General features: G+C 44.6%; 1 protein-coding gene across 19 annotated transcripts in view; it reads left to right on the top strand.

The window, feature by feature from the left end:
• EIF4G3 (eukaryotic translation initiation factor 4 gamma 3) overlaps positions 1-20,348 on the top strand; it is a 1,568,346-nt gene that overhangs the window by 405,180 nt on the left and 1,142,818 nt on the right. For 10 of the 19 annotated variants that reach the window (XM_085608969.1, XM_085608986.1, XM_085608968.1 and 7 more), the window contains 2 exons: positions 11,582-11,614; positions 20,206-20,283. The exons of 7 other annotated variants lie outside the window; for them this stretch is intronic. In XM_085608969.1, the coding sequence (XP_085465095.1) occupies positions 11,582-11,614; positions 20,206-20,283 (111 nt within the window). The remainder of the gene's footprint in view (positions 1-11,581; positions 11,615-20,205; positions 20,284-20,348) is intronic. 2 more of the 19 variants (XM_085608971.1, XM_085608976.1) reach the window with 1 other exon arrangement.

Genomic DNA, 20,348 nt, shown 5'->3' with positions numbered 1-20,348 from the left:
CCCTGGACCGGAGAACGGGATGGTAGCGTTAGACGTGCAGGATGCATACTTCCACATCCCTGTCCTGATTGCTCACAGATATTACCTGTGTTCCACAGTAGGGCGCCAGTTCACCGTGCTTCCCTTTGTCCTTACCAGCGCCCCATGGATGTTCACCAAGGTGATGGTAGTGTTAGCTGCTCATCTGCAGAACTTGGGGATGCCAGTCTTCCCCGTCTCGATGACTGGCATTTGAAGGCAGGCTCATCCCAGGTAGCCATCTCCCACCTCCAGACTATGGCAGACGACCTGCACTTGGTGGGGTTCACTGTCTGCTTGCTAAAGTCATGCCTTACCCTTTCTCAGACTCTTCCTTTCATTGTAGCTAATCTGGACACAGTTCTGTTTCGAACCTATCCTCCTGAACGGCGAGCCCAGGATATTCAGGCTATGATACCAAATTTTTCAGCTTCTATCCTGAGTTTGCTTGTGACACGTGCCTGCTGGCATATGTGGGCTCTGCAGTGGGATCTGAAGTTCAAGTGGGTGCAGATTCAGGGTAATGTCTCCAACATGTTCCAGATCTCGGATGGCACTGCAAAAGATCTGTAGTGATAGCTAACAAACTACGATTGTGTCAGTGGAAGACTCGTCTCCCTTCCCCAACCACCAGATCTAACAGGTATGACCGATGCATCACTCCTGGGCTGGTGCGCCCTTCTATGAGAGGTTGGAGATCAGAGGCCTCTGCTCTCCGACGGAATCTCTGGGGGGAATCCGGGCTGTACGTCAACCTTTTGGAGCTCCTTGCGATCCGACTGCCATTGAAAGCCTTTCTACCCTCCATCAAGGGAAGGCTGGTGCAGGTGTTCACAGACAACACCACTGCCATCTGGTACTGCAACAGCCAGGGCCGCGTGGAGTCGTGGACCCTTTGTCAAGAGGCCCTGGGTCTCTGGACATGGCTGAAAGGTCATGGAATTTCCCGGATGGTACAACACCTGGCAGGCTCTCTGAACGCCAGGGCTGACAAGCGAAGATGCCTAGCGGATCACAAATGGCTTCTCCATCCAGAGGATGGTGCAAGTTCTTTCAGCAGTGGGGAGAGCTAGATAAATTCACCACCGCAGAGGATGTGCAATGCCAGCACCTTTGCGTGCTGGAGTTTCCAAGGCGGCTCTTTCTAAGAGATGCTTCTTGACTTGAGTGGAGCTCTGTCCTCCTATACGCCTTTCTGCCACTACCACTCCTGCCCGAAGTTCTCAAAAAGATCAGGAACGACCACGCCCGAGTCATCCTTATGGCTCCGAACTGGGCCCAGAGAGTTTGGTATCCGATTAGGCTGCCTCTCCAAGAGGGACTTCTGTCACAGCACCAGTTAGGGTTATCACCCATCAAATCTGTCAAGGTTCCGCCTTCATGCGTGGAGATTGAGTGACAACAGTTGACATTTTTCAACCTTCCGCCTGAAGTCTGTAATGTCATCTTGGCATCTAGGCGTTGTCCCTCCACCAAGACGGTATACACCTGTTGGGGCAAGTTTGTGGCATGGTGTGCAAAAAACAGGTTGGTCTCCTTTCTTCCCTCCTACTCAGGTCCTACTGTTTATTCTCTGTCTTGCCCAGCAGGGCTCTGTTTTGGGCACTTTAAAAGGCCATCGTTCTGCCAGTTCTCAATTTTTGCAGTTTCTTGATCGGCCATCGCTTTTCATGTTCCCTAATGTACATGGGTTACTGAAAAGTCTTCAACATGTTTTCCCTCCTTCACCATGCCTCAGTAGGACCTAAATTCAGTTCTGACTTTCCCGATGTGTGCTCCTTTTGAGCCGCTCGACAACTGTCCTTTTGAGCTTCCAACTATCAAGACAGCCTTTCTAGTGGAAATAACATCTGCCCGGTGAGTCAGAAACCTCCAGCCTTTTTCATTTAAGCTCCCCTCCCTCAACATCTTCCCAGACAAACTGGTCCTTCGCACTAGAACTTCCTTACCAAAGTGGTCACTCCCTTTCATGTAGGCCAGGCCATCACCCTGCTTACCTTTTATGCTTCCCCTCATCTCTCTAAAGAAGAGGAGTGACTCCACAGGCTGGACCCAAAAAGAGCGTTGTCATTCTACCATGACCGCACAAAGGAATTTAGAATGGATGAACAACTCTTCGTGGGGTATGTCGGAGGCCCAGAAAGAGGAGGCAGTACAGAAACGGACCATCTGCCGATGGATCGTACTGTTTTAAAATCTGCTATGCATTGGCCAAAAAGCAACCCCCTCAGAGGGTTCCACCAGAGACAGGGCTGCGACCACTGCGTTAGCACGCAGAGTTCCGGTTCTGGACATCTGCCAGGCAGCAACTTGTGCATCTCTGCACACGTTTACCAAACACTACTGCCTGGATAGACAGGCCCGTAGGTATTTGCACTTTGCCTGTTTGGTACTGCAGGACTTTTTAGTGTTAAGTTGTTTTGCAGACCTACCTCCGGAGAGGTGCTGCTTGGGTTTCTATTCTAAGGTAAGAAATCTGCGGCTAGAAGTCTTGTCAGATGAATAAGTTAGTTACTTTCAGTAACGCCTTATCTGGTGGAGACTATCTAGCTGTAGTTTCCGTACCTCCCCAACAATCCTCCCCGCTCTGTGAACGGATTTCTAGGGACAGGGCTGTTCCCCCTTTCATGGCCTTAGTTTTCCTCACCAGTGGTCAGTGTTCTTCCTTGCTCTGTGTTCCTGGCAAGGAAAGTTGCGAAAAGAAACTGACATCAGCAGGTTAGTGTGGTGCCTAATTAGGCACCACGCACGTCACTGCTGGCGCAGACAAAACCACACAGCCGAGCGACACAGCCTACCGGTGCTCAGGGGTACTACTCATGAAATATTTACGGATCCAGTCTGATGCCTGGAGATAATTCTAAGGCAAGTAATCTGCGGCTAGATTGAGTCTCTACCAGATAAAGCTTTACCAAAGGTAAGTAACTTGCTTATTTGGACTAATGGGACATGTAGTCCTTTTATAATATGTTATGAGAAATATACATGTTGGTTTGCTGAGAAATTAAAGTTGAAAGAGGCGTGCGTAATCTGAGTCTAGAGTTCTACATAGAATAATAGCTTGGGCCTGTGGAGATTAAGGATCGTTCATTTGTGGCTTAGCTCTCCCATGTCAGTAGATAGAATATTGATGAGAGATTGTTGTCCAAACGCAGGGGGATCCCTAGCTCATATGAAGGAAATATTCTCGTACTATTATGTTCGAGGCATATGAGCTGCAGATTACACACTTGTGCATAGATCGCCATCTGGTGTTGGGCCCGGATGTTTGCAGTTTGTTTTTCCTCTTGGAAAGTCTTTGGAAGTCACGAGGTCGGTGACTCCTACTTTGGATCGTATTGCGCATGGGCTTCGGCTCCATCCTCAGATTGTTTTTTTCCGCCATCGGGCTTGGATGTAATCTTCGTGCTCCGGTCTTGAACAGCTTCCAGTTAGACGATCGACGCGCAATCCTCACCCCAAACCGCGGTATTGTTTTGATCGCGATCTCCCCTACTCGACGCGCCTTCTCATCGGCACAGACCTTCGGTTCCAGTCGTAGTCGACGGCAGCCTTCGGGCCTCTCCAAGCTTCGGTTCTGGCTAATGGAAAGGACTCCATTTAAAAAGTGCCCTCGATGTGGGTCCAAATTTCCCCACACCGATCTCCACGAGGTATGCAATCTCTGCCTCTCCCCTGAACACGAGCCTCTGGACTGTCCGGCGTGTAAGTCCTTCCGGTCCAAAAAGACTATTCGGGACCGAAGTGCCAGAAGAACTATGGCGCACTCCTCGACGACGATTCCGGATGACATCTTCGGAGAAGGCATCGACGCTCCAGAGCGTTACACCGAAGAGGGCCTCGTCCGCTCTTCAGAGGCCGACGACTCAGATGTGGAGGACATCACCCTGGCGCAGAGGGTCGTGAGTACTGATAACCCCCCCCCCCCCCCCCGGTCACACCTTCGCCTCCAGGCCTAGGCAAGACCAAGGACACTGCTACCAACACCGCACCTTCGGGCCCGGTAAAGAAGCCAAGCAAGCCTTCCGGCGGCTCGGGCTCGAGCTAGCCTATCGTCGGTGCCGATAAACACGCTTCGGCACCGAAAAAGAAGCCGACCTCCATATCGACGCCGAGCCCCACACCGAAGCACTCGGGGTCGAAACCCAGCTCTTCGGCACCGACACTTCGAGGCCGAAACCCATCTCGGCGCCGACCAAGCGTCCGGAGGTTCCCAAACCAGGTTCCAAACAACGAACCGGCACAGAAAAGCCTCCAGCGCCGACGGACCGACCAGCCTCACCGGATTTATTTACACCGGATCCCTGCAAAAAACACTCACCAAGGATCCAAAAACTGGACATTTAACACTTTCTTCCAAAAAGAGACATGTGGAGAAGCCTGCTCCACCTCCGCCTCCAAAGAGGAAGGACTCTGCTACCTCTCCGTTCAGAATACCTTCCCCACCTCTTCCACCTCCTCCACCTCCACCTTCTCCACCCCAACCTCATCGTTCTCCCACCCCTTCTCCACACGATGATGATCACGGGACCAATATGATGACATAGGGGATGTCCCCCAGGACCTACCCACAGGGGACCCCACTCCTACAGGATCCCCAGACCCATGGGACGACTACAATATCCCTGATATCCCCAACGTCCGACAAGATGATCTTTACCCCTCCAGACCATTTCCACCAGAAGACTCATTGGGGTTCCACCATCTACTGCAAAGGGCGGCACACTATCACGGGGTAGACTTTCATACCGACCCCGTGGAGGAAGATTTCCTCCTCGACACATTCGACACCACACATAGTTCTACCTCCATATTACCTATGCTTAAAGAAGTGGTAAAGCATGCGCCAGAAGTTTTTTAGGACCCAGTTAGGGCCAGGGTCATTAACCCGCGCATAGAAAAGAAATGCAAAGCTACCCCCACAGATCCCTCCTACATCAGAGGGTCAGCGCCACTAGATTCTCTAGTGGTATCCACTGCACGTAAAAGGGCAAATTCCCAGGTGTCAGGCGAAGCACCACCACCTGACAAAGAGTCAAAGCTACTGGACACATCAGGAAAGCGCACTGCGTCACAAGCAGCCAATATGTGGCGTATCGCCAATACTCAAGCGCTATTGGCCAGATATGACAGGGCACATTATGACGAGTTAGAAAGTATAATGCACCACCTCCCTGAAAAATATAAAGCTAGGGCCAAAAAACTAATTCAGGAGGGTAAGACTATTACTAATACCTCCATACGTTGTGCCCTAGATGCAGCAGACACAGCTTCCAGGGCCATCAATACCAGTGTCCTCCACCGTCGCCATGCTTGGCTAAGAATATCAGGGTTTAAACCGGAGGCACAAGCCTCCCTCCTTGACCATCCCTTTGACCAGGAACATCCATTTGGCCCAAAGGTGGATGAGGCCCTGGAAAAAATTAAGGAGGATACGATACGGCGAAGTCCATGGGAGCCTTACAGTCACACCCTCCTAGACGCTCCTTTCGCCGCTCTTCCTTTCGAAGTACATCTAGAGGCTACTCCTCAGACACCGCGTCCACTTCATACAAATCCCCTATTCAGTCCACCTTCACGAGGGGTTATCAAAGAGGCGGCTATAGGGATAACAATAATAAAGGCAGAGGCAAAACAAACAACGCCCGCTCTTCCACAACGCCTACCCAATGACTTCCCCCCAGACCATTCCACTCCGGTCGGGGGCACACTCCAACATTTCCTTCCTGTCTGGGCTACCATCACCTCAGACAAATGGGTAACACAAATAATTTGGTCAGGCTACTGCCTAGAACTAATATCTACCCCCCCAAACATTCCACCCAGGCAGCGCCCAATGTCACGAGCATTTAATACTCCTAAAGCAGGAGGTAATCTCCCTCCTACAGAAACAGGCAATAGAACCCGTTCCTACCAACCAACAAAACATGGGAGTCTAATCCCTATATTTTCTCATACCAAAAAGGGACGAGACTCTGCGGCCCATCCTAGATCTCCGGCCCCTAAACACATACATACACTCCGACCATTTTCATATGGTAATGCTTCAGCAGGTACGTCCGCTCCTCTCCCAAAACGACTTTTTGACCACCGTAGACCTAAAAGACGCTTATTTCCACATTCCAGTGCACAAAGCTCACCGGAAGTACCTCAGATTTGTAGTGGACGGACTACACTTCCAATTCAAAGTGCTTCCGTTCGGAGTCACAACAGCACCAAGGGTATTCACCAAGTGCCTAGCAGTGGTGGCAGCACATTTGCGAAGACAACACATCCACGTCTTCCCATACTTAGACGACTGGCTGATAAAAGCCAGGTCATACAATCAGTGTGTACAACACATGTCTACCACCATTCAACTACTCCACCAGCTGGGCTTCACAGTAAACGACCAGAAGTCCCATCTCCAACCATCCGACATAAAACAATACATCGGTGCCACCATAGACACCTCAAGAGCACTAGCTTACCCCAATCCTGCCAGGATTGCAAGCATTCAAGCTCCACGCACAAAATTCATAGCACAACACTCCCTTCCAGCTCGAGTGTTTATGCAACTAATAGGGATGATGGCCTCTTGCATTTTCATAGTGCCTCACGCAAGACTCCAGATGCGTCCTTCCCAAGAGTGCTTAGCGCGCCAATGGAACCAGGCCCAGGGTCAATTAACAGATCTGGTGTTGGGAGACGGTCGCACCCATCGCTCTCTGCAGTGGTGGAACACCACAAACTTTTCCAAAGGTCGACCGTTCCTGGACTCGGTTCCTCAAATAGTACTGACTACGGATGCATCGCTCTCCGGCTGGGGAGCTCATCTACTACATCTCACCACACAGGGCAAGTGGACACCTCAACAAAAGTTACTCCATATCAACCATCTGGAGTTACTTGCATCTTCTTAGCCCTAAAATCTTTTCAAACTCAAATTTCAGGCAAGGCAGTCCTGATCCGAACAGACAACATGACAGCCATGTATTATATTCAAAAACAAGGTGACACCCACTCTCCACAGATCTCTCACCTAGCACAGAGCATATGGGGATGGGCAATACCCCAGAGAATCTTTCTCCTAGCTCAGCATGTCCCAGGAGTCCAAAACACAGTGGCGGATCTGCTCAGCAGACAGACACAACAGATCCACGAGTGGGAGCTTCACCCGCAAGTTCTTCGCCCATACTTTCAAATGTGGGGGCATCCACAGATAGACCTCTTCGCCACCCACAAACGCCAAATGCCCAAGCTTCGCCGCCAGATACCCACACCCATTGTCCAAAGGAAATGCGATATGGATGAACTGGTCAGGCAGATTTGCATACGCTTTTCCACCTCTCCCACTCATTCCACTAGTGGTGCGCAAACTACAACAACACTCCCTCACACTAATCCTAGTAGCTCCAACGTGGGCCAGACAACCGTGGTATACCACACTGCTGGAACTATCTGTAGTACCGCACCAAAAACTACACCTCTCTCCACACCTCTTAACCCAGAACCATGGAGAGATCAAACACCCGGACCCAGCGCAGCTCAACCTTGCGATCTGGCTCCTGAAATCCTAGAATTCGGATACCTAAATCTTCCCCCTGACTGTTTGAACGTCATCAAAGAAGCTAGAAGACCTACCACTAGAGCGTGCTATGCCGCTAAGTGGAAACTTTTTGTTGTTTATTGCCATAACAACACCATCAATCCACTGGACGTGTCCATTCAACACATCATAGGCTACTTACTCCACCTACAAAGGTGCAATCTAGCCTACACGTCCATTCAACTACACCTCGCAGCTATTGCAGCTTACCTACAAAACGGGCAACATCTATCACTCTTTAGAGTGCCTGCCATCAAAGCCTTCATGGAAGGCCTTAAAAGAATAATTCCCCCCAGAGTGCCACCCTCACCTGTGTGGAACTTAAACATCGTTCTCACAAGGCTAATGGGGCCTCCCTTCGAACCTCTGCACAAATACGAACTACAATTCCTAACATGGAAATCCTCTTTTCTTGTAGCCATCACTTCCCTTAGAAGGGTCAGTGAGATACAAGCACTTACCATTCAAGAACCCTTTCTCCAAATGCACCATAACAATGTTGTTCTCCGTACCAACCCAAAATTCCTCCCTAAAGTCATTTCTCCCTTTCACCTAAACCAGACAGTAGAACTACCAGTATTTTTCACGCAACCACAGACCGTTGCAGAAAGGGCTCTTCACACACTGGATGTCAAACGAGCCTTACTCTACTACATCCAAAGAACACAACCTTTCCGTAAGACCAAACAACTGTTTTTCTTTCTCTCCAACGCACAAAGGTAACCCCATCTCAAAATCAGGGAAAGCTAGGTGGATTGTAAAATGCATTCAAATCTGCTACCATAAAGCAAAGCGAACGCTGTCCATTCCCCCGAAAGCCCATTCTACACGAAAAATAGGGGCTTCCATTGTATTCTTAGGGAACATCCCATTAGATGATATCTGCAAAGCTGCTACAAGGTCATCACCACACATTTTCACCAAACACTATTGTGTAGATGTGCAAACTAAGCAACAAGCTAGTGTGGGCCAGGCTGTACTCAAAACATTATTTCAAACCTCTGCAACAGAGACGGGTGGTCGCTGCTAACGGTGGGTACTGCTATATAATCTATGCACAAGTGTGTAATCTGCAGCTCATATGCCTCGAACGGAATATGCTACTTACCAGTATGCATCTGTTCTTGGCATGTAGAGCTGCAGATCTACACACACCCACCCGCCTCCCCGGCTACCTGTATCTGTCCCAGTTTATCTTATTTAGATAGCACACACATGGGCATCTTCACTGTTACTACTACGCTCCATCTTTCCCTGCTGGCGAAAAACAATCTGAGGATGGAGCCGAAGCCCATGCGCAATACGATCCAAAGGAGGAGTCACCGACCTCGTGACTTTCAAAGACTTTCCAAGAGGAAATCAAAATGCAAACATCCGGGTCCAACACCAGATGGCGATCTATGCACAAGTGCGTAGATCTGCAGCTCTACATGCCAAGAACAGATGCATACTGGTAAGTAGCATATTCCTTCATCACATTATAGAATTTCGGACAACATCAGGGTAAGGTGCAGAGATTTTTTTATTTTTTTTTAAGAAAAGCGACAATTACCAGTACTTTACTTAAATGCTTTTTGTTCTTCCTTATCTGTTTTTCTGTAGTATTGTTTCTGCAAGTAGGGAATGTCCTTTTTACCTATTTTCTAATATACCATTATTTTTGAAGCTATTGCTTTGTACTTTGAAACTTTGCATCAAGCGATTTAAGCTAGTTAGTGATGCAGATTTGCTCAAGTCATTCGGTCTTTAAATGTACATATATATTCAGTTATTGCGAGGAAGCAGTTAAGTCTTCTCAAAAATCAATAAGAAGTCAAGTGTGGTAATGGTTTCTCATTTCTGTAGGTGAGTTTTTCCAGACTCTTTTTGTTGTGATAATAAAACATATGGAAATTCTGGTCTAAAATTCAAGAATGCCAGTTTGTTCATTCTTTGGTTCTTAAGGTTTACAAACAGAAGCTGCTTCCAACTGTGAAACTGTGTTTTCGATCTCACGATAAGTTTACAGAGTTTAATCAGGTTTATTTCTAGGAAGGTGTTTACTGTTCCTCAGCCAATTGATAGAAAGTTCAGGCCACTTGTGTACTTAAAACCAACTCCTGCAATTTAACTTTACTAGGGATGTTCATATGCAGTTGTAACCCGAATGTTTCACAAATAGTCTTTCTAATGCCCTCAGCTCCTGTGCAAGTTCCAGAAATTCATTTGAGGGTTCTGCGCTTCTGCCTTTGAAATTCATTGTCTGGTTTAATGTCCATTTGTGTTTATGGTCTAGCTTGACAATGCAGCTGTCTTCTGACAATTATGTGAGCATCCCCAGAGACGGGCTTTGGCTCCGCCCACATGTTGAGAGTCAGGTGTACATGTTTTGATTGGGCAGACGATTTGTGCTTCCACAAAAATTGATTGCCTGCCATTGCAGCTGTGATCATTTATATATCCAGCTGGCTGAGGTTTAATTTTCAGGGGCACAAATGACATTGTAATGCTGTGAAAGTGTCTTAGATACCTAGATAATTTACTGTTGGTCTTTCTCTAGCAGCAGCACAGATAAGAAGAGTGCAGTCTTTTAACCAGCATGGATTTTTAGATCTCGCTTGTCAGTGCAATTGTCACCTAACTTTTTAACCTACACCAATATTAGTCTACAGTTCTTTGCTTCCACACAAATGCATATTGAGTCCTCTGCTTTTTACTTGTAATGCTTCACATTACAATACAGCATTCATTTAAAGCTAGACCTATTGGCATTACCAATGCTTCTTAAAACTTTCAGTGCTCCTTTTTCTTTATTACTTGCCTTAAGCATATCTACAGCAAAATGTGTGGAGAATTCAGGCCTAATGAACTCCCTCCAGTTTCAGCACTACTTTAGGTTGCTCGTTCTTTGTGTATGTATGAGCTCTCTAAAACCTCTTTACAGCCCATGAAATGCCTGATGTTTGGAGCAGCTCACCATGCCTCAAAGGTACAAGAATCGAGGAAGGATGATTACGATTCTAAAATCAAGATGTGTTGTTGATGCTCTTTCAGGCAGCTTATTGGTTCGTCGTTTCAGTAGGCTATGGTCGAGGCATGATGTTATGATTGCTCCGCAGCCTTTGTGGTCCTACAGATTTTCAGTCTAATCTTCTCAGCTGACATATCAAGTATGGACCAAAGATGTATGTTTCCCTATTTTCTTTTGAGCACTGTATGAATGGGAATCTAGGGTCCTGCACCTTCTTGCCAAGGTTTCTGCCTGTCTTTTCAAAAGCAGGTTAGAGATTACTTTTTGTAGTTGTGTTTATTGGAGATCCGATTAATCAACCAGCAACATGAAACATCCTACTAAGCCCAGGAACAGATCCAGACCTAGGTCCTTCAGTGTCAGTTGTACTCTCTCAACCCTTTTAACTATTTGAGAAAGATCTGATTTGCTATATTATTGCTTTCCAAGTAGTGCACAGCGTACTCTTGTAGCAAGATTTAGAACTGGCTTTGGTCCAGCACTAGCTGACTGTTTTTGTAGGCTGAGTCAACAATGGATAAATGCAACAGAAGTGGAAGGGGGGGGGGGGGGGGGGGACTGTGTTGGAAAGAGGATGTCCAGCAGATGCTTTGGAGAGCGGTGCAGTGAGGGAGTTCTGCGTTATATGTAAGTAACTGGGCCTTTACACTTAGCAGTAACTACAAAGAAGTGAGTGCAAATTTTGAAGCAGAAGACACTTGAATTAAGCACAGGTATGCTGCGTTCATATCACAGATGAAAGCTTTTTTTACCTGGCACACTGCTTTTCCTGTTGTAGTGTGTTAAAACTATTGGATCTTCGCACCTGTCTGTCACTGTCCTACGGCATAGCTTGCAGTGTTGTTGTGTTCTTATTTTGCACATTGTTGAATCTGTTCTCTTTGTTTATTTTTTTGCAGTTGTTGCTGTGTTTCTGACTCTCTGTGCCTTTTCCTTTTGTGTTTGTCTTTTGTTCTTTCCTTTAGTTTGCTGCGGGGCCACGACCAACCCATCACCAGGTATGATATGCTAACCCCTTTATTAGCACCCTAACCTACCACGATCATACTCTCTACTAAGGAGTAATAGCTGCCCAGAAGCAGCCCAAGATGCTTGGGCCTACGGTTATTGGAAGTGCAACAGGCAGGTGGTGGGCATAATAAACGCTTTGGAGGTAATGCTACAATACATAACTTCCATAAGAAGCATAAATGGAGATAAGAGTTCCAGGGGCCTTTGTTACCCCGCTAAAGTGTTTCGAATAGTTTTTCATCTTACAAAACGTCTTCGTTTCACTGACGTGTTTACCGATTATTTCAACAAGAGAATCCATTATCGGGCATCTGTAGATCTAATGTCACATTTTAGCAGCACGTTATATTGCTTGGACAACAGGAAACCTTGTAAAAGCATTTCGACCTATGTTTTGGGACAGCAAAGTTCGTCCAAGCCTTCCGCTGTGTTTCTCGATGGAACCCCCCACCCTTTGAGTGGAGGCGAGATTAACTGCCGTAGTACAGTACATTTTTCTAGCTGGTGCCACGTACCTCGTTCATTCTCCTTTCATCTATTTCTCCCAGCCATGGCTCATTATTACTATGATGTTTCATATCAACCTTTGTGGCAGTTCTAAGAGCTTTTGAACCAGATTGCCAAATAATCTTAAGTGGTCATGCGATCTTGCAAGAAGTGCTATTATCATATTGCTGCTTTTGGTTCCAGTTTTACTCTTAAGGTTGTTTTCATTTAGCGAACAAAGTTCATGGAGTACTTGAAACAATGGTATTAAATGCAAATAAGCTGCCGTGATGGTTCTGAGCTTTCAAGAGTCACTTATAAGGTCCAGTTGAGTAAGTGGCACCCTCCCATGATAATGTCTTTAAAAACCTGACACCTATAACTGTTAGGTTGAGCATCTCTGAATGCGTTCTTTCGATTACAAGTCTTCAGTGCATGAGCCATTTGAGACAGCATGAGTTGAATCATGCGACTTTCGTTGTGCATGAGCTCACCCACTAGAAAAATGCACCGTTTTAACCTCGAGTCAAGACTGCATATGACCCCCCCCCCTATCCATCACCGCCACATTTCAAATGATAAGGCTATCAGATGTGATTTGACTGCTTTTTTTTCTTCAATCGGCAGTATAGAGAACCTTTAAGGCTCTGACTTTGTTATATGGAACACAAGAAGTCACCTGTGCTGTTGGGGTGTTGTGGAGTTTGGGGGTGTGGGGGCGGGGCGGGGTCGGAGGTCGTTAAAACATTGCCTTTTTCCGCATTGAACTTCCTCTTAGTTGAGGTAGACATTCTAGCTTCACACAAAACTCGATATTTTTAATAAAAGGAATTGTGACATACGGCTTCCAGTGGGATTTTATAGATTTTTGTTTCGCCAAGGAAACCCCAAGAAGAGCTCTTCTTGTTAACGATGAGTGGGTACCCCACATTAAATCACTTTGCGTGACCGTGCTTTGCAAACTCGCTTTCAGGCTTCATTTTCTGGGTAAACAGTCATTTCCGTTTGCCATTTTCTTTTCTTTGTTGTTCCTCAGAAGGGTTGATTAGAATTCCTAGGTATAATTTGGTCACTCTAGAAAAGAAAACGGATCCACGTCTATCCATTCCATTTATTTATTTTTTATTCATTGTCATTTCCTGTTTGGAGCAAAGTTAGGAATCTAAAAAATATATATATTTTTAACCTTTTATTCTCTTTTCCTCTTCTTGGAAAGGAAACGGTCTCCGTGATCCCTGGTGGCATCTCGAGTTTGTTTGAAACTTTGCTGTAACGCCTAATGGCATGCCGTTTTCCATAGAGTTAACCACTGATGAGATTTATATATTATCATAGAACTGAAGCTGATACAACCTTAATAGCAAAACTTTGCAAGGTAATTCCTTGCCCTGTTTCTTTGTACATTTCGATAATGATATATTCCAGGAGCAACATGAGACACTGGCTGAGAAAATAAGTTTTTAGCAGCAATGACTAGGTGTTTTCACTGGATCTTCTGAATACCTTCTTTAATGTACCCGTTCTGTGGGAACACAAGTACCACCTCCAGATCTGGATGGGAACCCCACGCAAGAGTGTAAAGGAACACTGATGTCTCAATGGTGCTCCTTTTGTCTTTGCTAAGATCTTGTCCGAGTGGGATTATTGCTACATTGGCTAAAAGTACACTGCGCACCATGTCTCGGTGACTAATTTGAGCAGTGTCAATAACATTCAGGGTCCAGTATTGCCTTGACACTCTAGACTTTCTACAAACTTGGATCTTTTCCAATTACCCCAAATACTTCTTGATAACATCCATAGGGAGCCCCTTCTTATGAAGATTTTGGACTCCAGACAGGCAAATGCTTTTCTGCCTCAGAGAGGTTAATGTTCCTCAGTTACAGATTAGGTTATTTCGAGACCTACAAGACCCTTTACTACCCTGTGGCTCCGGGAGGCTTGTATTCTGACTCCATGACGTGGCATAGTGGTGGTACCACTTATAGTTTCACATGTGTTCCTGACATCTCTAACTAGTGGAACACAGGGACCTGCTGCGAAAGCCTAATCAAAGCTCATCTCAGTCCAATTTGTGTTGCTAATCTTAGGGAAATGATGTCTCTTGGAGGATGCTACTTCAGCCTTCCCCATCCACTGCTAGTGGTCACCGCCTACTCTTTAAAGTAGTGGTGGGTCCATATTGTGTGAGCTCTCCAGTAGTGCCCTGTGGAACTAGTCGGATACATCCCTGCACACATTTTTTTGGAGCTAAATGTAATTTTCTTCACATTAAAGGCTTTCCTACCAGTGTTGAGATCAAGTTTGGTGATGGTCCATACCTCAGCAGAGCTTCCTTATGCATTTGTAAGCAGCAGCGCAAATACTAACTAGCAGTAGCTATGTGGGAGTCATTCTTTACAACTAGGCATATTCCTGCTATCTCCCACTTTGCGGATCAACAACACCAGAGCAGACATCTTAAGCAGGCCTCATTTCCTCTTGCAAAAGCTGACAGGCCTCATTTCCTCTTGCCAAAGTTGGGGATATTTCAGGAAATTCTTGACCCAATCCATGATTGGTGGCCTCCATCCATAGACTACTTTGGAGCTCACATCACCTCTCAAGTTAAAGATTATTCATAATTTGGAACTCCGTGGAGGTCCCCACACAACAATTTATTTCAAGTTAAAAAAGATTTAAAAAATCATAATATTCATTTAAAACATACATTTTCGTTGCTAAACCAGTACTCACACTAAAATCAGAATAAATGTAAAAAGCATTTTCAAAAGTTAAATATTCGACAGCAGAACGGTTCATTAGGGTGATCAAACAAGCTTACGAGGCTAAACGTACCCACAATTTGAAAAAGATTGGGCCTAACAATTTACAGCAGTGCAATGTAAGAGCAGGGCAGACAAAACTTATTTCAGGTCTTGAACGCCATTCTGACTGAAATTGCAAACTTCATAGGTTCCTAGCTAATTTAAAGGCAACATATCCAATCGCAATATTGTCCAGAAACGTCTTACCCCATGGGTCATATTCCATGTTACATACGGTTTTGATTTTTTATTTATAATGGTATCTTATATTCTTTGATACCCCCTTTTATTATCACAAGCCTTGTTGTCCAAGCAAAACAAACAGGCCTTTAATTGGGAGGCAGGGAGAGAAAATACTTAACTTTGAACACACCTGAGTTGGTCTATGGCAGAATAACTTTTTTTCTTTTTACTCCATGAGAATTTCCTTTCTCATATAGTACCTTAAGGTATCCCCTTTGCTCTTCTCAAGACATGAAGCCCACCGAACAATACCTGCCAAACCTTGGACATAGCCACTTTTAATCCCCAATGTGAGCGTTAGTGCTGCGACTGATACTGAATTGTTACAAGAAATGAGGCTTCTCAAAACCTGCCCCTCTACTTTATTTAAAAAACACCATCTAGAAATATCTGTAAACTCCACTGCATATAGTAGAGTAGCGTGAATTTTGGCCCAATGAACGGATAGAAGATGAGAGAAATGTCTTCTACCTGTAGCCTTATAAAATGCTCCCTTACACATATTTGAAATATGATCACTATCACTCGGATTAATGCACATTATTTTCCCAAGAAAGATAAATGTCACAACCACTTCCAATTTTTGAGACCCCAAATACCGTGCGAAGTCTGAATATTTGGCTTTTTTCTTAGCATGGATGCAGGGAATTTTGCTTTTAGAGGAATTCGTTTGAGATAGTGTGCATCAGCGTAATATTACAATGCCCCTAATCAGCTGTTAAGACCTTTAGGGGTAAGATCCCAAATCACTGTCATCTGCATACATAAGACATGAAATTGGCTGTCCCCCATTATTAGGTGGTAAACCCATAGTTAGTGAGAGGGAGACAGGCATGTTTGTAATGCAAAGAGAGAAAATAAGTCTATCAATGCAACACCCCTCCTTTAAACCATTCTTTGTTGGGATCACCCGAGAGAGATTTCGATCTGCACCTACCAAAACTTGGCACCATGTGGCAAAATGGAGGGCAATAATAAGGTGCATTAAGCTTCCGGGAGTGTCGAGCTCTGACAACTTCTTCCACAGCACCTCCAATCCAAAATACAATACGTATTGGTCTTAAATGGGTAGGGACCCAGGATTCCTTGGGCTGGCCTGATCTTGGATTAAATAGGGGCATTTTGCTACATCATCTCACATCCAACCTCGCTTCCAGAAAAACCTCCCTACTCAATAAGACAGGGAGGGTACTGCATCCTTCTCTGTCATTGCTCACTTGAGCCCATGGTTCAGAGAAAACTTACATTCAACATCCAGGTATCTTCTCACATGCAATGGGTCTCTGCTGGCTGACAAGTTCCTAGTCTAGATCAGAGTACAAGTTCAAAAGGCAGTGTTCCTGTCACTGGGCATTAACAAAGAACATAGTCCTTCTTACTTGCATAGTAGATGTGATTTGTTTTTATATTTGCGCCTCCTTGCTTAAACCAGGATGCAGCTTGGATACCTGGAAGATCATCCTTGCAGCTAATGTAGTATACTGAAACAGAGAGGAGGAATCCTTGTATGGCTACCAAGACGTCCAAGTGAATTTTGAGGGACCTCCTGCAAATGTATCCTTTGGTCAGGTGTCTCTTTGACCTATGGGTCCGGAATATGAATGTTCACAGAGTGATGTTAAAGCCTTTTTTTTAGAATGTGGCATCCCGCAACAGGAAGCTTGTGTTGTGGAAGATTGCATTCTTGCCTGTGATAAAATTAACCTAATGCATAGGAAGAGTTGGATAAAGTTGCGTTCATGGTAACTCCATTGATGTTATCCTGTCGGCTCTTTCCCATTATCAGAGCTGCCTTGCTAGTCCCTCTGACGTTGGTCAGAACACTCGCCAATCAGCTCCTTATGTTAAAAGGAAATGGTAAGGACATGTGTACTCCCGGGAGTTGGTCCCGCTACATATTAGCTCATGCATATATATACTTTACTGATGCTCAATGTCTTGTACTAAAACACCCCACATTAGTGCAGGGGTATCAACAGGTTGATATTGTGGAAAGCCTACGAACTAAGAGTAAAGGAATCACCATAAAAGTAGCATTATCTTTTCTGAAGTGCTGAATAGGGACCGGATTACTAGTAGATTGCAGGGTTCATTACTTTTCCCAAGGGATGAGATGATATAATAAATTGGGGACACACAATAAAGTAACTTACCAAAAGCTGAAGCTTTGCTTTCACACCTGAAACTCTGAGTTTGTGTGTCTATGTTCCTTTTATGACCCTATACGTCATCTTCCCTGCTCCTTCGGTTTTAAACCACTGTTTTAAGACTGGTCACTCCCAGGGCAAAACCGCGCACTGTCTTAAATATTTCTGCATCAATAAGTCATCTCTTTTTTAAGCAGTATATTTTTGTTGATTTAAATCTGCAATGAAATTGGAGTAAGATTTTTTTTTTTATATCCAACCCGCTTTTTTTCAAGCAAGAACCTTTCTCTGACCTTTTCCTCAACAGACCCATGTGCATCATTAGGACCTGCTGCCTCTGAAATTTGATGCCATGTTATTTAGTATGTGTGAACAACACCCAAAGATTCCTATTGCTGTATCCTACCTGCGCACCAAAGTAATTCAAAACACCTAAGAAACACTGTACCACATGTCCTCTGCACAGACTGGCAAACTTGACTGATGGCAACTAATGCAAACTTACAATACTATGAACGTGTGCAAACTATAAGATAAGCACAGACACCGTAAAATAGACTTTCCACTATTGTTCAATAATTGTAGCTTTGAGTAATATGCAATGACTGGTGCAAAACGGCGTGAAATGTTTGAATATTTTCTTCTAAATACAAACTGCATCCTCAACACTCTTATCTTTTTTGTCTCTTAAAAGATTTGTGGACCTGTACAGGAAGTATGTTACGGTGCCATAAAATGTCTACAATAGAAGTGGACGAGAAACAGTTGTGATAGATTTTCCATAGGTTTCCTTCGTTTCTGTCTTTCTCTGATCTGTGCTTCGCACTTCCATTTCTATACTCTGCATGACTAGGGTGCGCATTACAAATCGAGGGCCATGTAAGTGAGAATCAGGTCAACAAAGAATTAAGTCAAATGTTGATGAATGTACTAATATTTTGGATTCTCACGAAAGTGAGGAAATTGGTTATTGCACAGAGGCTTTAAGTGTGGTATCACAGTAATAATCCAACGGTTAAGAAAACCTTTCCCCAAAAACGCTTCTTTGAGCATGTTTTGAGAAAACAAAAACATGAGAAGCTGTGTGATCACGGACGATCCTTTAAGTTATTTCCTTGTTGCATCTGTAGGAGACATTGTGATTTGTGAAAACTAATGCCCTTTACTGTTCGTTCTGTTGGGGCTTGTAACATCTTCAGTATCTTTCTTGTCTGGGTCCTTTCTGCAACACCCTGATGTTAGCAAGATAAGGCATCAAGTTTGAAGCCCTGCTTCAGCCTGCCTAAAAACCTTTCTATGTTGCTTTCTGTTGGCTGTAGCATTGTTCTATCGTTATCAGTTTACTTTCTACTTGTTAATGATATTCCATCCTGCACTACAGTCTCTGCTCCAAGCGTGTATGGAGTCAGTGACCGTTCCTAAACAATAACATAAGACCATGTCTCCACAAAAACCTGCTTTACATTCACTAACCAACTGCATGTTTCAATAATATACCTGATTTATATTTCTAATCTAGACATCTAAAATGTTGTTCTGGTTTGTTTGGGGTGCGTGCCGTTTTTAGACTTTCGGAATGGTGGTCATACTGTGGGGTTAAGAAAAGATTTCTTATGTGAGGACGTGTTCTCTGTTACTTGGGTAACCATGCAGACTTTGCTTTTGAAAATGTAAGGCATGTGAGCCCTTCAAGCGTTTTGTCTGGACTTCAAAGTTTGGGCTACATAAACAATATCTGTATTGTACTGTTAAAATGTAGGCCTGGGCGGTAAATTCCGTTCTGCTCGCGGAATTTGCGGAATTTTATGCTTGTTCGCGCTTTCAAAATGCGTGTTTGCGAGATATTTCCCCCCCTCAAGCACGCAAACATCGTTCGCGAACAGGAAAAAAAAGCATCGCGAACAGGCGGAACAAGCAATTCCGAGTGTTCGCGGAACTCTGAGTGCTCGCGGAGATTTTTTACCGTTTCGCGGAGCTTTGCGTAGCGCGACAACGCAAATTCCGCCCACCCCTATTAAAATGTACCATTGCACAGACCCCAATACAGCTCTTTTAAAAAATAAAAATATATCTGTAATTTAGGAATGTATGATACAGTATTGTGCAGAATATATTTGAAAAAGGAAGTGTTTTTTTTCTTTACAACAAGGGTGTTCATCTTGTGTTCAGTAGAATCGTATCCATGCCAGATTTTCATGAGAGATATTTGTTTATAGTGAACGGTAAAAGCACTCATTTACATAGTCAGTGGTATTACTGAAATCTGGCATGGGCACATCCCTCCTTGCCATACATTGGACACCCATGGTCCAGCACTAGCTTGACAGATGATGTTGTTCGTGGTTTGTTTATTTAACCATTGAGCTTTGGGAGCGAAGCTAAATTGATGGACCTTGTGGTCCTTAATTAATACTAGGCATGTGAAATCCATCTGGTTAATTGTAGCCCACTGTGAGCTTTAAATAAGATATCAAAGTCAACATTTGCATTTTTGTATTTTAAACTTATATGAAACAACCAGCTTTGTGTGAAGTGCTGCTCATCCTTGGTTGCAAGGCTGAACCTTCTACCAACTCTATTCCAAGAAAGTATCTTCAGGAAACCCATCACGTATAGTTTTTTGAGATGTGAAAGCGGCGCTAGTGCTCTGCCAAATGCCTAGAAGTATTAACGGCTTACCATCAGTATATAGAATGTGAACAAGTAAAAGTTGGATTGTATATCACTGCTACTCCTTCTCATTACAGGACCTAGCCTGTCTGCGCCTGTGGCTGACCAGCACTTTCACACATGGTTTATTTACAACGACCTCAATGGCAATGCATATGTGCATGCAATAACGTAGTATCCTGTTGATGGCAGTTGGCATTCATACAACACCTTTTATCCACACAGGATCTCAATGCGTTTTACAAAACAACAGGAATCCCATCACAGCCCCTGAAAGTCCAGGCTCCTCTGAATTACGTCAAGGTTTTCCACTCCATCTTTCTATTGCATTGTTCTGTTTTCAAATTGGCATGATAATGTTATTCAAA

Source organism: Triturus cristatus, chromosome 1_2, assembly GCF_964204655.1.
Source record: "Triturus cristatus chromosome 1_2, aTriCri1.1, whole genome shotgun sequence".
In the NCBI taxonomy this organism is placed as follows: domain Eukaryota; kingdom Metazoa; phylum Chordata; class Amphibia; order Caudata; family Salamandridae; genus Triturus; species Triturus cristatus.
Note: the sequence above shows the minus strand (reverse complement) of the source record. Positions and strands in the feature narration are given on the sequence as shown.